Source organism: Lacerta agilis, chromosome 9 (assembly GCF_009819535.1).
Source record: "Lacerta agilis isolate rLacAgi1 chromosome 9, rLacAgi1.pri, whole genome shotgun sequence".
Taxonomy (NCBI): Eukaryota; Metazoa; Chordata; class Lepidosauria; order Squamata; family Lacertidae; genus Lacerta; species Lacerta agilis.
The window spans coordinates 56,758,812-56,778,626 of NC_046320.1; the positions used below are offsets into that span (position 1 = coordinate 56,758,812).

A 19,815-nucleotide genomic window follows, 5' to 3' on the forward strand; every position below is an offset into this window, starting at 1 on the left:
AATGAACTGTCTTCAGCCTTGTTTCAGAAGCATTGCACTGGAATGAGCATTAAGAATAATATGGCTTGTCCGTTAACCACTGATATTGGAGGGGGAGGGGGAAGTGGAGGTGAGGTGAGGTGGGGTCAGGGTAGTGATTCGACAATATTTGTAGGCCTATTGAGAAAGGAGCCTGTACAGAACTGTACCACAATTTGCTGACCCAATAATAGCCTGCGAACCTTCCAAAACGAACATCTGCCCAACTAAATCTTGGGATTTAATTTTAATCCATCTGACTTCCTCTGGATTTAGTCGGTGCTTTCAAATAAAGAGGAGAGCCCCAGAATTCATCAAGAAAGTATGCCATTTAATTAATGTTCTCATCTTCTTTAATGTTCCCCTCCTGTCCACTTTCAAAGAGATTGGGAACAGCAAAGGCAGAGGAGAATCATCAGCACACACCAGTGGTTCACTATCCCTAACGTTTACTGACACACACATCCATGATAGCATGGTCAGGATAAAGCCGATTCATTCTTCTGTCTTGACAAAAAGAACACACAGACATCACATTGCATCTTAATGGCATAAGGAGATGTAATTTAAAATGGGGAGGACATGAGTAACCACTTGCCTCTACAAAAACAAAATGGGAAAAATTTCACTACCAAATGGGCTGTGTTTTTTTTTTTATGATGCAGAAAGGAGACAGAGCATGGCTGATTCCTATTTGAATCCAGGACTGTGCCTATGGGAGAAGCAAGACCCTCTTGGGGAGTCAGTGTTCTGAATCTCTCCGCAGTAGGCTCAGGTTATATATGTAAATAAAACATATCATAAAGACCCCAGTGCCTCATTTCAAAACGAAACACGAAGCCTGGGCAAACACTTACAACCCATGACTGCAGCCTACCACAGCACAGTGCATTCAACTACAGTGGTACCTCGGGTTAAGAACTTAATTCGTTCTGGAGGTCTGTTCTTAACCTGAAACTGTTCTTAACCTGAGGTACCACTTTAGCTAATGGGGCCTCCTGCTGCCACCATGCAATTTCTGTTCTCATCCTGAAGCAAAGTTCTTAACCTGAGGTACTATTTCTGGGTTAGCGGAGTCTGTAACCTGAAGCGTGTGTAACCCGAGGTACCACTGTACAGTGGAACCTCAGTTTTTGAGTGTCTCAAAAGCCAAATGTTTCGGAACCCGGATGCCGAAAACCTTCCGTTTTTGAACATGCCTCAGAAGTTGAACGGCTTCCAAGGCGTGTTTCTCAATTTTCACCATTGAAATTGCCGACAGCCCTTTGTTCCTCGGTTGTCGAACGTTTCAGAAGTCAAACGGTCTTCCGGAACGGATTACGTCCGACAACTGAGGTTCCACTGTACTGAAAGCAGCTGGAGGAGGAAAATAAATTTGGAGACTGGGTTTTTGTTTGTACAGCAGCTTCTGGGTAGGAGCATTTCATCTGTGTAGTTAGAACTCTGGATTTCAGCATCAGTTCCCATTAAGATTCAGAACCAATCTTTACTCCCTCTGGTGTCAGCTTCCATGGGAAGGCATAGAACTGGGAGCCTGCCTTGAGGTAAAAGTCAGGAGAAACCTATTTACAATACCAGTGAAGTGTGAAGCAGCCTTTAGCTACAGAGCTTACTGGGTGGCCATGGGCAAATCACTGTCTCACAGTGGAACCCCCTTTTTAAGCATGCTGTTGTGGAGATAAAACGAAAAGCTAAGGGCACCGTACAAATGTTAGAAATTGCTTTAAGGATTTCGGAAGCATTTCAGAAGCACTCTCGGCCTGCTTTGCCATATAGAATGAGACATTATAGGATTCTCCTTTTCCTTCTCGAAAACCATCTGCTGCAGAATGAAATAGCAGGCAGTGGTGGATCACATTAACCCAGTGCTTAAGCTGTAAGAAATCATTTATTTCATTACTAAGTGCATTGGTCTCAAACGTCACAATACAAATCATTTCCAGTTTTGGGAATTTAGGATATTAACCTAGTTATCTTCAAATAAATTAAGCAAATACCACTTAGACTGGGGGAGAACGATTGCATATCCTTCAAAGGGATCGGTAAGCAAGTAGCCTGATCCTTTCCTGGAAACCTCTTTGAAATGTTCTGAATGTCTTACGTACATAACTTAGGAGGCATGAATGGATTCCAACTGCCCCATTTCCAAAGCCTGGTACATGGAAGTGTGTGTTTCTGTGTGTGGAGACGCCATCTTCTCCTTCACCTCAGGAAACCTTGGGTAAGCCCTGATTGTAACTTGGCAGTTTTTGCTGTGCTCATGCAGCCACTGGTCAGGAATTATGGGAATTGTAGTCCAACAACATCTGAGGACCCAGTGCTGAAGAACACTGTATTCCTGTGTATATCACACCCTTAAAAAATAAGCAGGGTGCAAATGTGACCCAAACATCTGCTGACAATTTCCCCAAATTTTACATCCCAGTAAAATGAATTATGGTCATTTTTATGTGAATCCTTTGAAAAGCAGATCTCTCTCTGCAGTCAGTATAACTACAAAATTACTATAGGAAATCTTTGAAATGCATGGGAAGTACATTTGGAAAAAAAGGATATGAACAGCGTCTCTGCAGATTCCCCACTGGAAACAGTTAAAAAAAAAACACTAAAAGGGAAGTAAACAAGCATTTAGATATACTTGACTGAACAAGTGCTTTGACACCTACATTCAGGAGAGATTTTTTATGCATTGCACTTCATGTTGTCTGAGAAATTTTCTCTCTCACTCTAATTTTGGCCATTTTTTAATGTGAGTTGCACTGCTGAGGGGCTCTAAGGCTTATGCACCCAACAAACTCTAGTCCATGAAGCTTATGCCATCATAAATTTGCTAATCTTCATTGTGCCACAAGATTCTTTTTAGTTTTTACTTCTGAGCAGAGAGGTTGATAGAACTGGTCTGTTGAGCTTTGACATGATTCCCACAACCTGTATTTCAGTTCCAAATTCAACGTATTGAAGCTGGAAGACAAGGATTGACATCAACTATATCACACACACAGCCCAACACGACAATGACAAAAATCCACCAACAGCATACAAATCAATATGGTTAACCTGATCCAAAACATCCACCCACCCCACTCACACATGAAAACAAAGACCACCACAGCCAACCACAAAAGAACAACCACACCCTACACCAACCCCAACCTCTCACCACCAAAGGAACACAAGCGAACACAAGCAAACAACAGGGAACCTGCACAAGCAACACTGACACCAAACCCTACATACATTAAGTAAAATAGAAAGATCATCACCCGACCCCACCGCACCCATCTTCCCCCCATCCACCTCCCCCCCCTTTCTTCCTAATGTCTCAACAAATGAAACTGATTTGTAAAAATGTTACTTGGAAAAAATATGATAGAGAGACATTGCACATACTTTTGTAAATCAAGAAATTATTTAATAAAAAACACAATTTTAAAAACTACTGAAAATATATTGTGTTTTCCATAATTTTGCAACTGTTCATTTCAGTTCTGCTAAAGTCAGGAAGGAAATAAATTGATGTGCATCACTCTGAGCCAAATTTGTTTTGTTGGTTGCTTAGCTTTTGTGATGACTGGTGGTTTTTAGAAAATAAATTTGAATGACTGACAAAATTTTATTGACTAGCTTGGCATTTTGCGTAGTAAGGAGAAGGCTCCGTATTGAAGCTCCTGGAGTTTGACTGTGTAGATCTGTAGGAAATTCATTCATCCTGGTATTCTGCGTATTTTCTATCATGCAGGTGCTTTGGGGATATATTTTTATTTTTGCTATACAAGAATTGATCCATTCTGGTGGCCAGATGGAGAGAGGGCCTTTTTAGTGGTGGTGCCAGCCTGTGGAATCCACAGCCTTCCCATTTCCCCTGGAACAAGGAACAAATGACACCATCCCTGGAGCTGCCATAATTGTTTTCCCAACTGATGGATATCAATGGGAGGGAAACTGTACAAGGAAAAACAAGGAAACCACCGAGAAAGGAAAGAGGAATGCAAGAATGGCTATTGGCCCTCAGTTCACCTGTGTTGACACAAGTCTGGCAGGGTGCTCAGTGCCTCCATCTTTGGATCCCCCACCCCACCTTAAGAATTTCAGCCTTAGTGGAAATTCTTAAGTAAAAAAACCTTTTTATCACATTTTGGCCATTTCTTTAGAGTTTAGACTGACAGGTCAAACAGTCCTTTGGATAAGGACTGTGGCTCAGTGATGGAGCATCTACTTTCTATGCAACTGATTCCTGGCGTCTCCAGGTAGGGCTGGAAATTGTCCCCCACTTGAAACCCAGGATAACGCAACTTTCTGCATTCCTGCATACAGTCAAAGAAGTGAGCAGGCTTGTTAAGATCTTTTCAATAGTGATTTTGAAATGGTTTTCAATGCATATTCTGAACTACAAACCCATTAAGGAACACAGCAGCACTTTGTTTATGTAATGGCAGAAATTGGCTTTGTGGACATTACAGCAAAAACTACAAAGCCCCACCCCACACTTTTCCATGTCCTGTCTCTTTGGCAAATGTGCAGCTATGATTTGTGACTCCCAGTAGTGTGCTATTTCAGGTACCTGAAGAGGTTCATAAGAAAAAACATATATAGTTATGAAACTGGAATTACTCATCAAAATAGAAAGCTGTTGTCTGAAGAAAGGCCAATAAATGTGTCTGGAAAAAGCAGGAATTTAAAGAAATTGAACACGGCAGTTACCTGAGGAAAGAAAATGGTCAGGAATTTCATGAGTGGGCTGTTTTTTGTTTGTTTTTTTGTTTTGCTTCAGCCTTCAACATCAGACATATGGGTGTGGGGGCTTGATTTTTGCCACCAAAGGAAATCTAGCTGGTACTTGCTGAAACTTGGGTCTCTCTAAGCATGGTGACACTAGTTAGATGGAAACTCAGCCAGACTAAGTAGACTTATTTGGAAGCAGGTTCCATTGATTTCGCTTACCTAATTACTGGGAACATAAGCAGAGTCGTGATGGATCAGGCCAAAGTCCCATCTAGTGCAGCATCCTGTTCTCACAGTGGCAAACCAGGTGCCTGTAGGAAGCCTGTAAAAATGACCTGAGTGAAACAGTGCTCTCCCCACATGTGATTCTCAACAACTGAGATTCAGAGCCTCCAACAGTGCTGGTAGAACGCAGTCATCATGGCAAGTAACTACAGATAGCCTTATCTTACATGAATTGTTCTAATCCCCTTTAAAGGCCATCCAAGTTGGTGGTCATCACAGCCTCCTGTGGGAATCAGTTCCATAGTTTAATTATGCACTGCAAGAAGAAATACTTTCCTTTATCTGTTCCGAATCTTCCAACATTTATTGGATGTTCCCAAGTTCTATTGTTACGAGGGACGGATAATTTTTTCCATCTACATTCTTATCCTTCCAGACATTTGGGGTGAACCAGTGAGACCACTTTCTATTTTCAGTATTTTTAGGCTGTTCTTCTTGGGAATAAGAGGGCTTTTGCCCTCAGTCGGGGACAATACAGAATATTTTCAAGAAACAGCCAAGGGAACTGACCTAAATAGAAAAGGCATTCACCAAAGAAAAGGTTGCTTCATTGGGTGGTCTGATTCCAAACAAGAGTTTGGGTGAGGTTAGATTAAATATTTTTTCCTACATGATCTACAGAGCAGCTGGTTGCTGGTTTCGTGGTGACCGAGTGTTTTGTCAAAGCATTTCTTCCACAATAAAAAAGGCCTGCACATTTACTTAGAAAGCTGCCAGCTTTGGGCATCTCTGCCACTTAATTCTACTTCTGGGAGAAATGACACTCCATTTTGTAACTGTGAGGCACCAGGAGAATCAAAATGGGGAATAATAACATAGCACACTGCCAGACCAGTTGAGCTCAGTACCGTCTATCTGCACCAACTGCCAATGTCTTTCCAAGGTTTCAGAAAGGGAACATTCTCAGCTGTATCTGGAGATGTTTTTGGGGGTGGGTGGGTGATTTGGGGGGCTTTCTGCATACAGAGCAGATGCTTTACCACTGAGCCACAGCTCTTCTCCAAAATGCTTAGGTATCTTACTCCCCGCACCACCAGAGTACCTTTAAGACTGAGTAAGTTATTTGTCTGCTATTTTTTGCACAATGCCCATGTAATGGGCAGAGGGGATACTAAAGAACACTGGCCTTGCCTAATCCTATTCTAAGGAACTTTTAGCAACCTGCCTGGCTTTATATAACTGCTGCTCCTGACTTTGTTCCTCAGTCTGGGCAACTTGTCCATGGGTTAATATCTGCTGCTATGGAAGCTGACCACTGGCTTTTTGAATCTTGGTCTATCTATTCTGGAACCTGAACACCAGCCCACCGTTGATTATATTACTTGCTTTTGACCTCGCTGAACCCTGGCAGCAATGTAGCGCGGAATTACAAGCTGACGGGTCACATGTCAAATCAAGCGATTACAAGCTTAGCAACATCACTAACTTGCATTCATTTCTGCATGTTAATACTAGCATATGAAACCATCTGAGTTTTAGCAGTGAACGGATAAATGTGGTATTGAGTGAACAAGTGCCTTGCTTTACAAAAGACAGTCCTCTGTTTGAAAGGCTGTTCAGTCCAATGATGTCCAGTGCCAACTGCGACCAACAATAGGCACAGCCAGAGCCAATGAGAGGCAGAACCAACTTATTCTTATTTTGTCTCCATACTCCTGCCTGCTAAGATCTATGAGGGCAGCACTAAAACAGGAGGAGGAAGCTGACAGACAACACCATCCTGTAGGCTTCTTCTGTGGTGGAAGGAAAACAGATTGGGCCTGTCAGCAGAGTGAGTTGGGCAGTGTGTCATTCACCCTTATGGACCACCCTCCACTGGTCTGATCCAGGCCCAATATAAAAATATGAAGGGGATAAGAAAACAAAAGCTTTGAGGTTGCCCATCAACAGCACCTGCATAGCAGATTGAGAAGACACACAGATCATCTGGCCAGTTTCCCCCACTATGATCACATGCATTGCATTTCTGTTTAGAGTAACTATTTCTGAATGTGCATCAAAGTACAGTAATTGGCAAGTCCCAATTTTATGCAAATCCACGTCTCCTGTTGTCCCCTTTTTTGGGTGATGTGCAAGTGGTTACCCTACAAGGATAGCTAATTACATGTTGGCATCCATCTGTTAAGACAGACAGTGGAGTGTGCCTATGGGGGTGAAGTCAAGTCGCTGCCTTAGCAGCACTGAGAAGGCTAACTGTCTTAGCAACTCCAATATGGATTTGCGCAGGGTTTACTCCTTAGCCTTTTCTTCTCCCAGAGATATCCCGCAAGGCAGTGAAGGTTTAGGATCAGAGTTATCCTTCTCCTAGATGGGCTACCTTCCCAGGTTGATGGTGTGGCTGCTGCTGCATACTGACAGCTTCTAGGAGCCACAGGCGAGAGCTGAGTGCAGGGTGGGGGCCCAAGATGGACAAATTACCCTAGAAGGAACACCAGAGGTACTTTTGTTGTTGTTGTTTAGTTGTTTTGTCATGTCCAACTTTTCGTGATCCCGTGGACTAGAGCACGCCAGGCATTCCTGTTTTCCACTGACTCCTGCAGTTTGGTCAAACTCATGTTGGTAGCCAATCTTTTCTAACATCAGGGTCTTTTCTAGGGAGTCTTCTCTTCTCATGAAGTGGCCAAAGTACTGGAGCCTCAGTTTCAGGATCTGTCCTTCCAGTGAGCACTCAGGGCTGATTTCTTTAAGAATGGATAGGTTTGATCTTCTTGCAGTCCATGGGACTCTCAAGAGTCTCCTCCAGCACCATAATTCAAAAGCATCAATTCTTCGGCGATCAGCCTTCTTTATGGTCCAGCTCTCACTTCCATACATCACTACTGGGAAAACCATAGCTTTAACTATAAGGACGTTTGTCATTGCTAGGTTTGTCCCAAGAAGCAGGCGTCTTTTAATTTCGTGACTGCTGTCACCATCTGCAGTGATCATGGAACCCAAGAAAGTAAAACCTCTCACTGCCTCCATTTCTTCCCCTTCTATTTGCCAGGAGGTGATGGGACCAGTGGCCATGATCTTAGGTTTTTTTTAAATGTTGAGCTTCAGACCATATTTTGCACTCTCCCCTTTCACCCTCATTAAAAGGTTCTTTAATTCCTCCCACTTTCTGCCATCAGGGTTGTGTCATCTGCATATCTGAGGTTGTTGGTATTTCTATATAGCCCTAACACCCCAGCTAATTACATGTTAAAACAAAATTGTGCTAAGAATCAAAGCACCTTAAGACACAGCTAGGTCATTCATTTACCTTTTTTAAATTCAGATCACAGCTGGTTTGACGAAAAGATAATCAAATCTTAGTAGTTAAAAGTAGGATAGATGTGGATTGTGGTTAATGTTGTGTGTACACCCCCTTCCAAATAAACATTGGAAGGGCACTGGATGCAAAGTAATTGAGTGTGAACGCAGTCAAAGAGGTTACCATGGAGTTCTGTCCTCCAAATGAGTGGGAGCAAGACCTTTTTACAATACCTTTAAATATATATGCTATATAAAAATAAACTTAGGGTTCCCATACGTCCGGAATTTCCCAGACACATCCAGAATACTGCATTTGGCAGCAGTGCCCAGGCAGGAATCAGCAAAATGTTCAGGATAATCCAGACATATGGCAGCTCATGTCATCAGCAGTGTCGTTTTTCCATAAAAATGGCTCAGAAACAGCTTCTTCTTTTTTGGCGATTTTGCCAAAAAAGCTGAAATATGGCAACCCTAATAAACTATTTTTTTTCTTTTCTCCTTTCCAAATATGGATGACCTTTTAATTGCCTGAGATTTCATGAAAAAGCAGCCCTTTGGGTGCTCTGACAATTAGGGATTGTTTGTTCCTAATGATGGCTGCAGCATAAACAAACATGGTTTGTAGAAACTAATTTGCAAGAGCGGAAAATGCAATTAAAGGTGACATTTCCACCCAAAGGCCTACCCTTGGCTGTGGAGAAAGCAGCAGAATTGGCTGAATCAGCCCTGTCCAGCTTTTCTCCACAGCTTAAGGAAGAGGCTGGCTGTCATCTTACATCTTTTTTGACCTCCTGTTGTTAATAAGAATATCATTAATGTGATGTTTTAGAGAACGGGTTCTTTTGTTGTTCTTTAAATTGCTTTAAAATACTCACCCTTCCATTTTGGTGTCCAGTTCAATGCCCTGAAGAATTTTTCTGGTGTTCCTTGATGCTTGTCTTGTTAGATTTAGAAGACCCTGACCATGCTCACCAGTCCACAACCCTCACTGCAAAAGCTGAAATTTTGGAAGGAACTGTGATAATGTCTTTTGTTTGCCTGAATGGAGGGAGGGGTGTGTGTGTGTGTGTGTGTGTGTGTGTGTGTGTGTGAACCTCTGACATTTGCACAGACCCTCCAAGTATCCCTATTTTCCAGGGACAGTCCCAGGTTTACGGACAGCCCCAGGTTTACAGAAGCCGTGTCAGTTTCTGATTTGATCCTGAAACATTGCACTTTTCCTTAGGTTGTCCATATTTTCATCAAAGAAATGTTGGAGGGTATAATTTGCATGGCTGGGTTATACAAAGATAAGAGCTGCATCCATTGCTCCACTCACATTTTCCCTGACTCCACCATTTTCACTGGCAATGCAGCCCCCAGAAGAGAATGTGGTCCTCATTCTGCAAATGTTTCCCCATCCCATTCTACAGATTTATGACAGCTGAGAAACTTCTTTCAAGTTTCCAACTGGAATTTGCCTTTGCAATCAAGTGGCCTTTAGTGATAATGTTTAGAATTCACACATTGCAGCTCTTAAAATGGTGCCATCCCAAAGGTCCACTCTGTACCTGAGAACAACCTGAAAATGAAAGGAAGGGAACATGGGAAATGTCCCTTCGAAACCCAGTGGGATTCAATAAGAGAGAACCAGACGCAGAATGATATAAAGAAGGGCATGCCTTTGGGCAGGCAAAAAGAGAAATAAAAATGTTTGGAACATCTTCCTTGGAAGAAGCAATGTGGAAGAAGCTCAAGGAGCTGGGAGAGAGCTGTACTCTCTCAAGTATTTTCTATTCATAGCTCTCAGCTTGTATGTAGCTTGAAAAACTATAGAAGAGAAAGGAAAATGAGTTCCTCATAGACTTTATGTTGTAGTCCTGTGCTTCCAGCCAACCAGCAGAGTCTCAGAGGGGAACTTGCCTGGAGGCAGAGTCCATATGCAAGGTTCAGTCCAGTCCCAAGGTCATGTGTATCTCAGTTCATGTAGTCAGATGATCTGGAGGTCAAGAAAGCCGTGGGTCCAAGGCCCCGAGAAGCAAGAAGCAGCAAGGTCTGGCCAAGAAAAACGAATGTCGTTTCCAGCAATTGACTGAGGCTGGAAACCTTCCTTAAGAAAGCTGGATCCAGCTGGTTCACATCATGAGCAAGAAGGCTGATCAGCAGCAGGTAGAGTCACTCTGCCTTCTGCTCCTTCAGGCTGCTGCTCAGCAGGTGAAGCCGACTCCTGGCCCATGACGCTTCATTCCCAATAACTCCCATTTTAAAAAATGGATCTGGGGGCTGCATATCTCCTCCCTTGCTATTATGGGATCCTAAAAACCCCCACCACTTAACAGTCTTTCTTAGGAGATACAGAAGGGCTGCCAAGTGTGTTTGATATGCCCAAAGGCAAGTTGCAGAGAGTGGCAATTTCTGCGTGATGATAATTCATTCTGCCATAGTGAGAAGCAGGCAAATCTTAAGAGACTCAGCATCTGACACCCAGGTAAATAACTACACTTTTATCCTTGCAACCCTCCTTGCCCTTTCCTCGCGACAGCCTGCCACCTCTACAGAGCTTCTGCTGGCTCCATCTTACCATTTTGCCTTGAAATAAGCATTTATGGGTTAGCGGTGGAGAAAACATTTACCAGGAGTGCCATTGCATTGATGGGTCCGGATTATGATGCAGCTTCCCCCCCCCCCCTGGTGCTTTCCAATGCTTTAGGAAAGGCTGGAGTTCAGTGGCAGAGCATCTGCTTTGCCTGCCAAAGATACTTTAAACAGAGAAGGCTAAAGCACCAGTTTCACTTTAAAAAAAACCTACAACAAATAAACTCACCTTAAAAGCCTGAGGCCACACTGTCCTGATCACAGAGCCTCTGAATGTGAACAGCTGCTCATGGCAGACAGCCATGCCCAACCAATGCACAATGATGCAGTGTTGAGGGTGGGGTGAAATGTTCTTGACACCACGAGTGCCCTACTTACTTGAATGGCTATCCCACCCATTGCTCCCAAGTAAGAATTAATACCACATGTGAGTTTAGGGTTGCCAGGTCAGGAGCATCCCAGACCCTCAGATTTCAGGGCCCCAACCTGGAACCTAGGAGACCCCGGCAATGCCACAGCAGTAGGATCTGGAGACAGAGGTTATTGCTATTTATTAAATCTCTACACTGCCCTTCATCCAAGGATCACAGAGTTGTTTGCAATAGAAAGGCACAAATATACATAACCTAGTTGCAATCAAAAATACCACCTCCCAATGGTTTCAAAGGCCATAGAATCAGCCAAAGGCCTGGTGTCTGAAGATATGTAATAAAGGAACCAGGTGAGCCTCTGTAGGGAAAGCATTCCACAAACAGGGAGCCACCGCAGAAAAGGCCTGTTCTAGTGTTGTTCCCCCCTCCCCCGGGACTTCCCATGGAGGAGGCACATGAAGAAGGGCCACAGATGATGATCACAGGATCTGGGGTGGTTCATAAGGGAGATGGGATGGAGATGCACCTCCAGGGGCGAAGACAAACCGCTGTGTTAGCATGGGCCGTGTGTGTGGAGGGCCTGTGCTGCCCAGAAGACAAAACTCCCCCTCTCAGCCTCACCAAGGTGGCCTAAAGGAAAGCAGAGCAATATGGTTGGCAGCAGCTTGGCTGCAGGAGTTGCCGGAAGGAGGCATACAAGGCACCATCTTAGGGGCTCCACTCGGGATTTGTGTAGTGTTTACTCCTTTGCCTTTTCTTCTCCTGAAGCGGTCAAGGCAGCGGAGCGTTAGGATGAGTTTTCCATCCCCTAGATGGGTTACCTTCCCAGGTTGACGAGCCCCATCTGCCCCTCACTTCCCTCTGCAGCACATGCAGAAACCGCCTTCTTGACAGTTGGACCCACATTTGGTCTCGCCCGTTCAATCTGCCAGAGCCTGTCTTTGCATGCAGGGGAAGGTAAAGAGGAGGGCAATGCAGCATTATTTCTGCACACTAGGGAGGTGGAAAACACACACTTAACCTAACAGTCCACCCCCCCCCTATTTTCTACTCTGCTGGGATTGCACCATTAGTGAATGAGGCTTTGGGGCCCACGTGAGTGCTTTAACATGGACGTGACCTCCGCTGGCTTAACCTCTGCCCACCTTATTAAAACGGCTTTAATGCAGACAAAAGGGGAGTGGGGGGCACAGCAACTCACGTCAGGAGGATCAGAACGACGAGCATGTTGAAAGGGGGGGGGGGGAAGCCGGGAAAGTGGGACACTGAAGAGGAAAGATCGCAGCGGTGCTAAAGGAATGTGAAAGAGGGAGAGAGGAGGCAGGAAGGTAAAGATGGGGGGGGATATGCTAGTAATTGAGTTCTAATATAAGTCAGGCTGGAAGAAGCATTCACAGTGAGAGGCGATCAGAGACACAAAAAAATATGTAAGGCATATAGTAGTTATGGAAAGACTCTACCTGTGCCGAGGCGGCGGCAAATGTGGCCCTCCAGTCTTCTCTGTCTGATCCCCAAGACTCCAGGCTACACTTCATCAGCCACACACCCCTTCCCCAGGCCACACCTCTCAGCAGGTCCGCTTTGCACCCACCTGGAGCGTTTTTGCCTAGTTGATGTTTTGTTCAGCTCTAGCCATCCCTCTTGCATGCCTGGATGGAGAAAGGAGAAGTGTGTGTAAGACTTGCCTAATGTTCAGTGGCAAAACTTGCAGGTGTTGCTCCGCCCCACCTTTGCATCTGGCCCCATCCGCCAAGGATCAAAGTCAGGAGACTAAAGAAAGACCAAGAGCTCATACGTTACAAGCAATAAATAAATACGGAATTGCAACATTGGCAAGCTGGTGTCTTCCAGATGGTTTGGACTACTACAGCATCGATCAGCACTAGCCAGCATGACCATGGTAGTCAGTGCCCTAAATATCTGGAAGGCAGCAGGTTGGTGAAGATTGGTGTAAGTGGTGGCTGCCCTCAGTCATCTTCCTATGATCACGGTCCACACACTGGTACCTCCTAGATGTTTTCGATTACAACTCTCACCACTCCTGACCATCTCCCTTTCTTTTTGCAAATTAATTCCACTTTCTTCCCATTGACCTCCTTCACTTTACTTCCAATGCTGCCACCTTCTGGGAGAAATGAAGCCAACCACATTTTGTAGCATTTTGCAATGAGCATCTTGTAGAATTTTTGAAGTCGGACCTCTCCCCCCCACCCCACCCCGGGTCATTTTACCAACCATTTGTTTGGCAGGGAAATATGTGGAGATATTCCTGTGCATGTATGACCATGTGAATCAAGGGCAAGGGTTACACTGCACTGAAGAATTAAGGAGGACCTTCCTTCCTAATCTAGAGCCTGGTTCCTCTCACTCAGTGAGACCAGCATTGGTCAGCCATATACAAGCAAATTCCAGGAAGAAGAAAATTTTTTTTATCTGGGCTCAGTTTGACCTGAAAGACAATAATTGAACAGCTCAGACATTCATCTATATATTGTGTTTTGGACATTTAAAAAACTACCTTACAAGAGGTCATATTATATGTTCATTTCAACCAGTGTTGAGAGCCAGTTTGGTGTAGTGGTTAAGAGCGGCAGACTCGTAATCTGGGGAACCGGGTTCGTGTCTGCACTCCTCCACATGCAGCTGCTGGGTGAGCTTGGGCTAGTCACACTTCTTTGAAGTCTCTCAGCCCCACTCACCTCACAGAGTGTTTGTTGTGGGGGAGGAAGGGAAAGGAGAAAACATCATACCAAGATCTGCTGTCCACTACTTTCTAAAACCAACTGCAATTGGAATTCTTTGCCCAATTCCTTGCCCAGAAAACCTCAGCACAACTCTCCCATATTTAATAAAAAGTATATCTGAAGAACTTTAACTTACGATTACATTACGTTCCCAGTTGAAATGAAACTCCTTCTGGGTTTCAAAAAAACCATTTACCAAAACACCATCAGCAAAGGTTCAATTTTTATTTTGTGAACAATTTGATACAAAACATTACAGTACTTCAAATAAAAACAAGCAGAGAGACAAACAATATGGGCATTTCAAATAAGGCACATGTAAAAAAAATCCCACACATCCAGTGAAATAGACAGGTTCTATATATATATTTGGAGGTAGAAATAATTACAAAAATATGGAACAATTTTAAGCATTAGCAGTTCAGTTCAAACTAGGATCCCATTTTAAAATTGTCTTGGTAAGATAGCTTATGTGGCATTTTAAGCACTACATTTTTGTGGCATCTCTACTTTTTGCTTCGGAGTAGCAGAGTGGGGAGGAAAAGAAACTATGCCATGAGTAATACAACAAGGAAATTACAAAAAGTTATAAATGTCCATACAAATGTTTTCAATAACAAGAAATTCTTGAAGCACCACATTTTAATTTCCCCCCTCAAATTAAAAAGATATCTACAACACTTTTCTTTATATTATTATTAGAGACCTAATGATGCTTTTAATAGCGTTGCTATATCTGCTGGAATGGCCCCTTCTTCTCCTGCAGAATAAAAAAGAATGCATCAAGAGGTGTATTTGTGAAGAAGCATTTCATGCACCCAAATAACCAGCATTCTACACAGCTAAAAAACCTGCAACCAATAATAATCCACCCCCTTCTGCAACCTTGCTGACTTCTTAAGGCGGCGGCGGGGGGGGGGGTCCAAGTGACCTCAAATCAATTTGGGTGTTACATTATAGCTAAGGACTAATGGTGTAAAGAGTAGCTTGGATATGTACTTGCAAAACCAGAGACACAAACCATGCAAGTAATTAATTAATTAAATAATAATAATAATAATAATAATAATAATAATAATAATAATAATAATTATTTATTTATACCCTGCCCATCTGGCTGGGTCTCCCCAGCCAGTCTGGGCGGCTTCTAACAGAATATTAAAATACAATTGTCTATTAAACATTAAAAGCTTCCCTAAAGAGGGAAGTCTCTAGGTTTTGTACTGTTGTGCTGAGCCTGATACTATGCTTGCACAAGCCGTGATCCAATATTGTAAGTGGCACAGTAAATATCTGGCTTGCAAGCATCTATCATCCAGCTAGATGTGAAAAAGTGGTACAATGCTTAAGAAAGCTATCAAAGCAGTGGGCTAGTATTCAAAATGCTACACTGAGCACACTACCCAGGCTCTTGCCTTTGGAAAAACTTCAGATATCCATTAATCAACACGAGATTTCTACTCTGGAAATAAGGTGCAAGAAATGTGTTGCGCTGGAACTGAATTCGCAAGTTTGTCCAAACTGCAATACGCTTACTTGTTTTCCCATTAAATTATTTCCCCATTAAATTCTTGTCCTTTAGAATTCTTATTCCAAAGCAATGTTTTAGAAGTACAGTATGTCTGAACAGGAGAAATATAAGAGATCTTTTCCAACATCCATTACATTTAAAGTACTGTGATGAATTTGCCATCGCACCAGCTGTTAGCGCTGCAATGTGTTGGCAAATTGGTGAAATTAAATATTGCTTTAACTGCACATTCTGCTTTCTTGCATTACTTTTTAACATCTTAACCCAAAAACCACAACCTTAACTGCCCATAAATTATTCATTTCTGTTCCCCATTGGTCTCCTGGCACAATGAACCTAAATATTGTATTTCTTTGATCTCTCTCACAGTTTGGGGCCCAGAGCTGCTTCTACTCAGCATATTCAAAATGGTGCTGCAAGAGCTTACCTGCATCTGCTGCTGTCATGTCTTGTTCTAGTTTTAATTTCTGCTGACTAATTCTCAGCATGGATTCCTCTATAGTCCCTTTGCTTATGAGCCGTATCACTTTCACTTCTCTTAAAATAAAATAAAAAGAACATGTTTGTTCATACAATTCTGTAAATCCCGATTTTGTCATGAATGTTTTATTTCCATCTAAATTTCCAGCAGTTCTACAGAAAGTAACGGTGCTTGCACAGTAATTATTTTTTAATGAAGACTGTAAGTGTTTCATCACATACACCTCTGTGAAAAAATTATATTCCAATATAAAATTTATGGGAAAAGAATTCCAAGTTTTATACAACTCTATGCCACTTATACCAGCTTGCCTGCACCTCCACACAAAAAAAAACTCTTCTAAAGATTTAGAATACTTGATGCAGTGTATCGTGGAGAATTTATTTTGCTTACAACTAAAGTATCTCCTCATAAACTAAAAACTTACCTGGTTTGTCCTACTCTATGGCACCGGTCTTCCGCCTGCTTGTCATTGTAAGGGTTACAGTCAATGTCATGGAGGATGACCACATTGGCTGAGGTCAGATTAATCCCTAGACCACCGGCTTTTGTGGAGAGCAAAAAGATAAATATACCCATATCTGAATTGAACTCATCTATCAGATGTATCCTACCAAAAAGAGAGAAAACAAAGCAGTCATCAGTATACAAGCTTATTGTTGTTTTGCCTTCAACTATTTGAGCTGACACACATAGGTATGCTCGTCAAGCATGTTCACAAGCAAACAATTTTAGATCATACCCTACAGATATCCCTTTCACGCAATATGTTTCAATGGAGTCAGTTCAGACATTCAGACTGCAATTCCATGTACACTAAACCGAGTGTGAACTCTGCTGGAACACAGTGGGACTTAGTTCTGAATAAACATTGCTCTGTCAATTGCTAGTCGGGGTAGAGAATTCAGCCATGTATAGGGTCCATGCTTCGATGGTTATTAGTCATTTATATTATGATTTCCAGACAGCATGTCTACAGCTAGCTCAATCAACTGTGCACTGTGTAATTATTATCTTTGTTTTAGGCTTTATAGCAATTATTTCCAGTTCCTTTCATTCTATGCATTATACAAAGGGAAGAAATTTTAACCATTTTGCTTCAAGAGTTTTTCATTAACTTGAGCTGTTTTATAGATCTCCTCTAATCCCCAGTACTTCCCAGAGTCAAGCTCAAATAGAGGCAGAAATGACTATTAGTTGGACCCAATAATGCTTCCTTGTGTTCTTGTGGAAGTTTCACCTACCTGTCTGAAATTTGTGTCTTTCCATCCAGTCTAAGGTATCGGTGCTGCTTATGTTTCAGAAGAACCTCTAGGATGTCTAGCATCATAGTAAATTGGCTGAACAGGACAACTCTGTCACCCTAAAGGAAGAAAGAGCAGTATTTAAGAAAAAACCCATGCACGCACCTGAAAGTTTGTTTTATACATATCCACAGAGTTCAGGCACTTGAACAAAAGCCACTTTGTGTAAGATTCAAATTCTCTTCAACACTATGGAACAATCAGGAGATAAACAGCATGCTGGCCTTTTTAAGGGCTGCAAACTTGCAAGTGCTGAGTAATGATTTGAAGCCATAAGCAAGACTATACTTGGAGCAACCAGTATATTCGCCATGAAACAAAGGAATAGAGAGAAAATGCCCCAAGTTTCAATTACTTTACCCTGGCTTACATAGCACAACAATATGTTGTGATCTGAAGTACCAAGTTTCAGCAGTTCAATGTGTATTTTAGATCTCAAAACTGGAAAGTTCAGGTGTTTTAAAAACAAGCCTTTATGTTTCTTGATTGACTGAGTACTCAACAGCCAACTAATTCAACAAATATTTGAACAATACCTGCATCCATTTTTGTTACATAGGTATGCTTCCTACTCTTCAAGGACAATGGAGTGGCAATTTAGGGTGAAGAATGAAAATCTGAGTCCCTGCTGGCTTCTCCCACCTGGGTTCCTCCAGATGTTTTGGCCTACAACCTCCAACAGCCCCAGTCAGCATGGTCAATCGTCAGGGATGATGCGAGTTAAAAGTTCCATGGCATCTAGTGGGCACCAGGTTGGAGAAGGCCACCCTCTGACTAGGGTTATTTCTGGCTCCTATCCATCCTCATATTGCCAGGAATTTGAGGTAAGTCTTCCCACATCCAAGCCTAACACTCAAACGGCTTTCTACAAGATTTAGTGACATTAAAACACAGCACAATTGATACCAGCACATTTGTGTGTATGTTCTAGGATGTATGTCCAAAATATACTTTTAGAACAAACCTTTTCTTTGAATTCAGACAAAATGCGCTCTAGTGTTCTAAATTTTCCCGAATCCAAAATTAGATCCATTTCAAGCTTGAAGTCATTAATATTTGCATACTGTTTACAAAGCAAATGCAATTCATAATCTGTCATCACAGACATATCTTCAAATATAAGGTCAGGGTTTGCTTCACAGTGTGTAGGCTCCTAAAACAAATAATCATAAATCAAAATGAAGCAAGCTATTTAGGAACTACCAATATTTCATCAGGCTTTCTTTTTTAAGCTTACTAATGGATTTTTGAGTGTAAGTGCTGTTAGAAAATTTTAGATACATTCAATAGTCATAACATATTAGAACAAAAAGAAGAAGCCTGACAATAGGCAACAATCACCTTCCTGTCCCACTCATCTCTCTTACATAATATAGGGTGTTTTTTTGGGGGGGCGGACATGTGTGTTATGCCTACACAGAAGGAAGGTAAAAATGTTTATGATTGTCTTTTCAGCAGAAAATCAGGACTAATCCTCGAGCTGGAGAAAAGATTGTGACACTTGTATACACGGAGTTATAAAACTACCTGCAGTGTGGTTCATATGAGTAGAATTGGCTCTTGAATTATTATTTCTCAGACCTGGCAGATTAGGGATTGGATTGGAATGTCAACTTCTGCACAAATGTGAGGCAACCAAGAAATGGCAAGGCCAAATCCTGCCTTGTTAGCTATGTATACCACACATGCCTTGAAAACCATGCTTCCCAAGAGCAATCATAATCCAAACAGCAGGGTGTAAGTTTACAACAAAGGTCAGAAACAACTGTATTTTGCGATGAAGTGGTGGCACAGGAGAAAAAGGGGGGGACAGTGCACTGCTTCACTCCTCCCTTATCCACCTGCTCAAGTGAAGAATGGTCCTTGTGAGCTATTTGCTGGGATGTGAGTGGGAAGAGAAAGGGAGAGAAAATGAACACATACAAAGTGTTATTGTTCTTTGGACTGTTTAATGTTATACTTACTTCCTTAGTTACACACACACACAGAGTTTAGAATTTCTTGTATCTGGGGAAGGAGGCTATTGTTCATTGAAGTTTATGCTCAATAAATTTGTCAGTTTTTAAGGTGCTACAAAATTATTTAGTCTTGTTACTTGGGGGAGGGGGAAGAGAAAGGGTTGGCCTTACTGGTTTTTATTTGGTTGCATTTTGCTGAATGACATTGTAATGGTTTTCAGTGATTGCTCATGAGTAACCAGTCAGACGCCGTGGTTTCTAAAACTAAGTTTCTTTATTGTGAAGATATGTACAGTGCAGCACCAAGAAATACGTCTAGCTCATCCTTCGGCGGAGTCCGGGAATGACTCTTTCCGGTTCCTTGTCCAGCATAAGAGCCGCGGGATGCGGAACCCCCGCCTACCCCCTCTGCGCCCTCCCCCCCTGCGCAAGTGGGGAGACGGAAGAGGCGCCTCACCTCCAGTCCCTGCTTGATGCGAGGGCTCTCATTCCCTGTCAGAGCCCTGACTCTTACTTCCCCGTCCCGTCTCCCCCTCCCCACTAGAGGGATCACTGCCTTCCTCACTGGAGGAAGACGAATTGCTGAGCAG

The 19,815-nt window shown here is 42.6% G+C and overlaps 1 protein-coding gene across 1 annotated transcript in view; it reads right to left on the reverse strand.

The window, feature by feature from the left end:
- Window positions 1-14,163: 14,163 nt before the first annotated feature.
- Window positions 14,164-19,815, reverse strand: part of SMARCAD1 (SWI/SNF-related, matrix-associated actin-dependent regulator of chromatin, subfamily a, containing DEAD/H box 1) — a 76,334-nt gene continuing 70,682 nt past the window's right edge. The window contains 5 exon segments of the mRNA XM_033160552.1: window positions 14,164-14,711; window positions 15,910-16,019; window positions 16,391-16,573; window positions 17,208-17,326; window positions 18,232-18,420. Coding sequence (XP_033016443.1) covers window positions 14,650-14,711; window positions 15,910-16,019; window positions 16,391-16,573; window positions 17,208-17,326; window positions 18,232-18,420 — 663 coding nt within the window. The 3' untranslated portion in view covers window positions 14,164-14,649.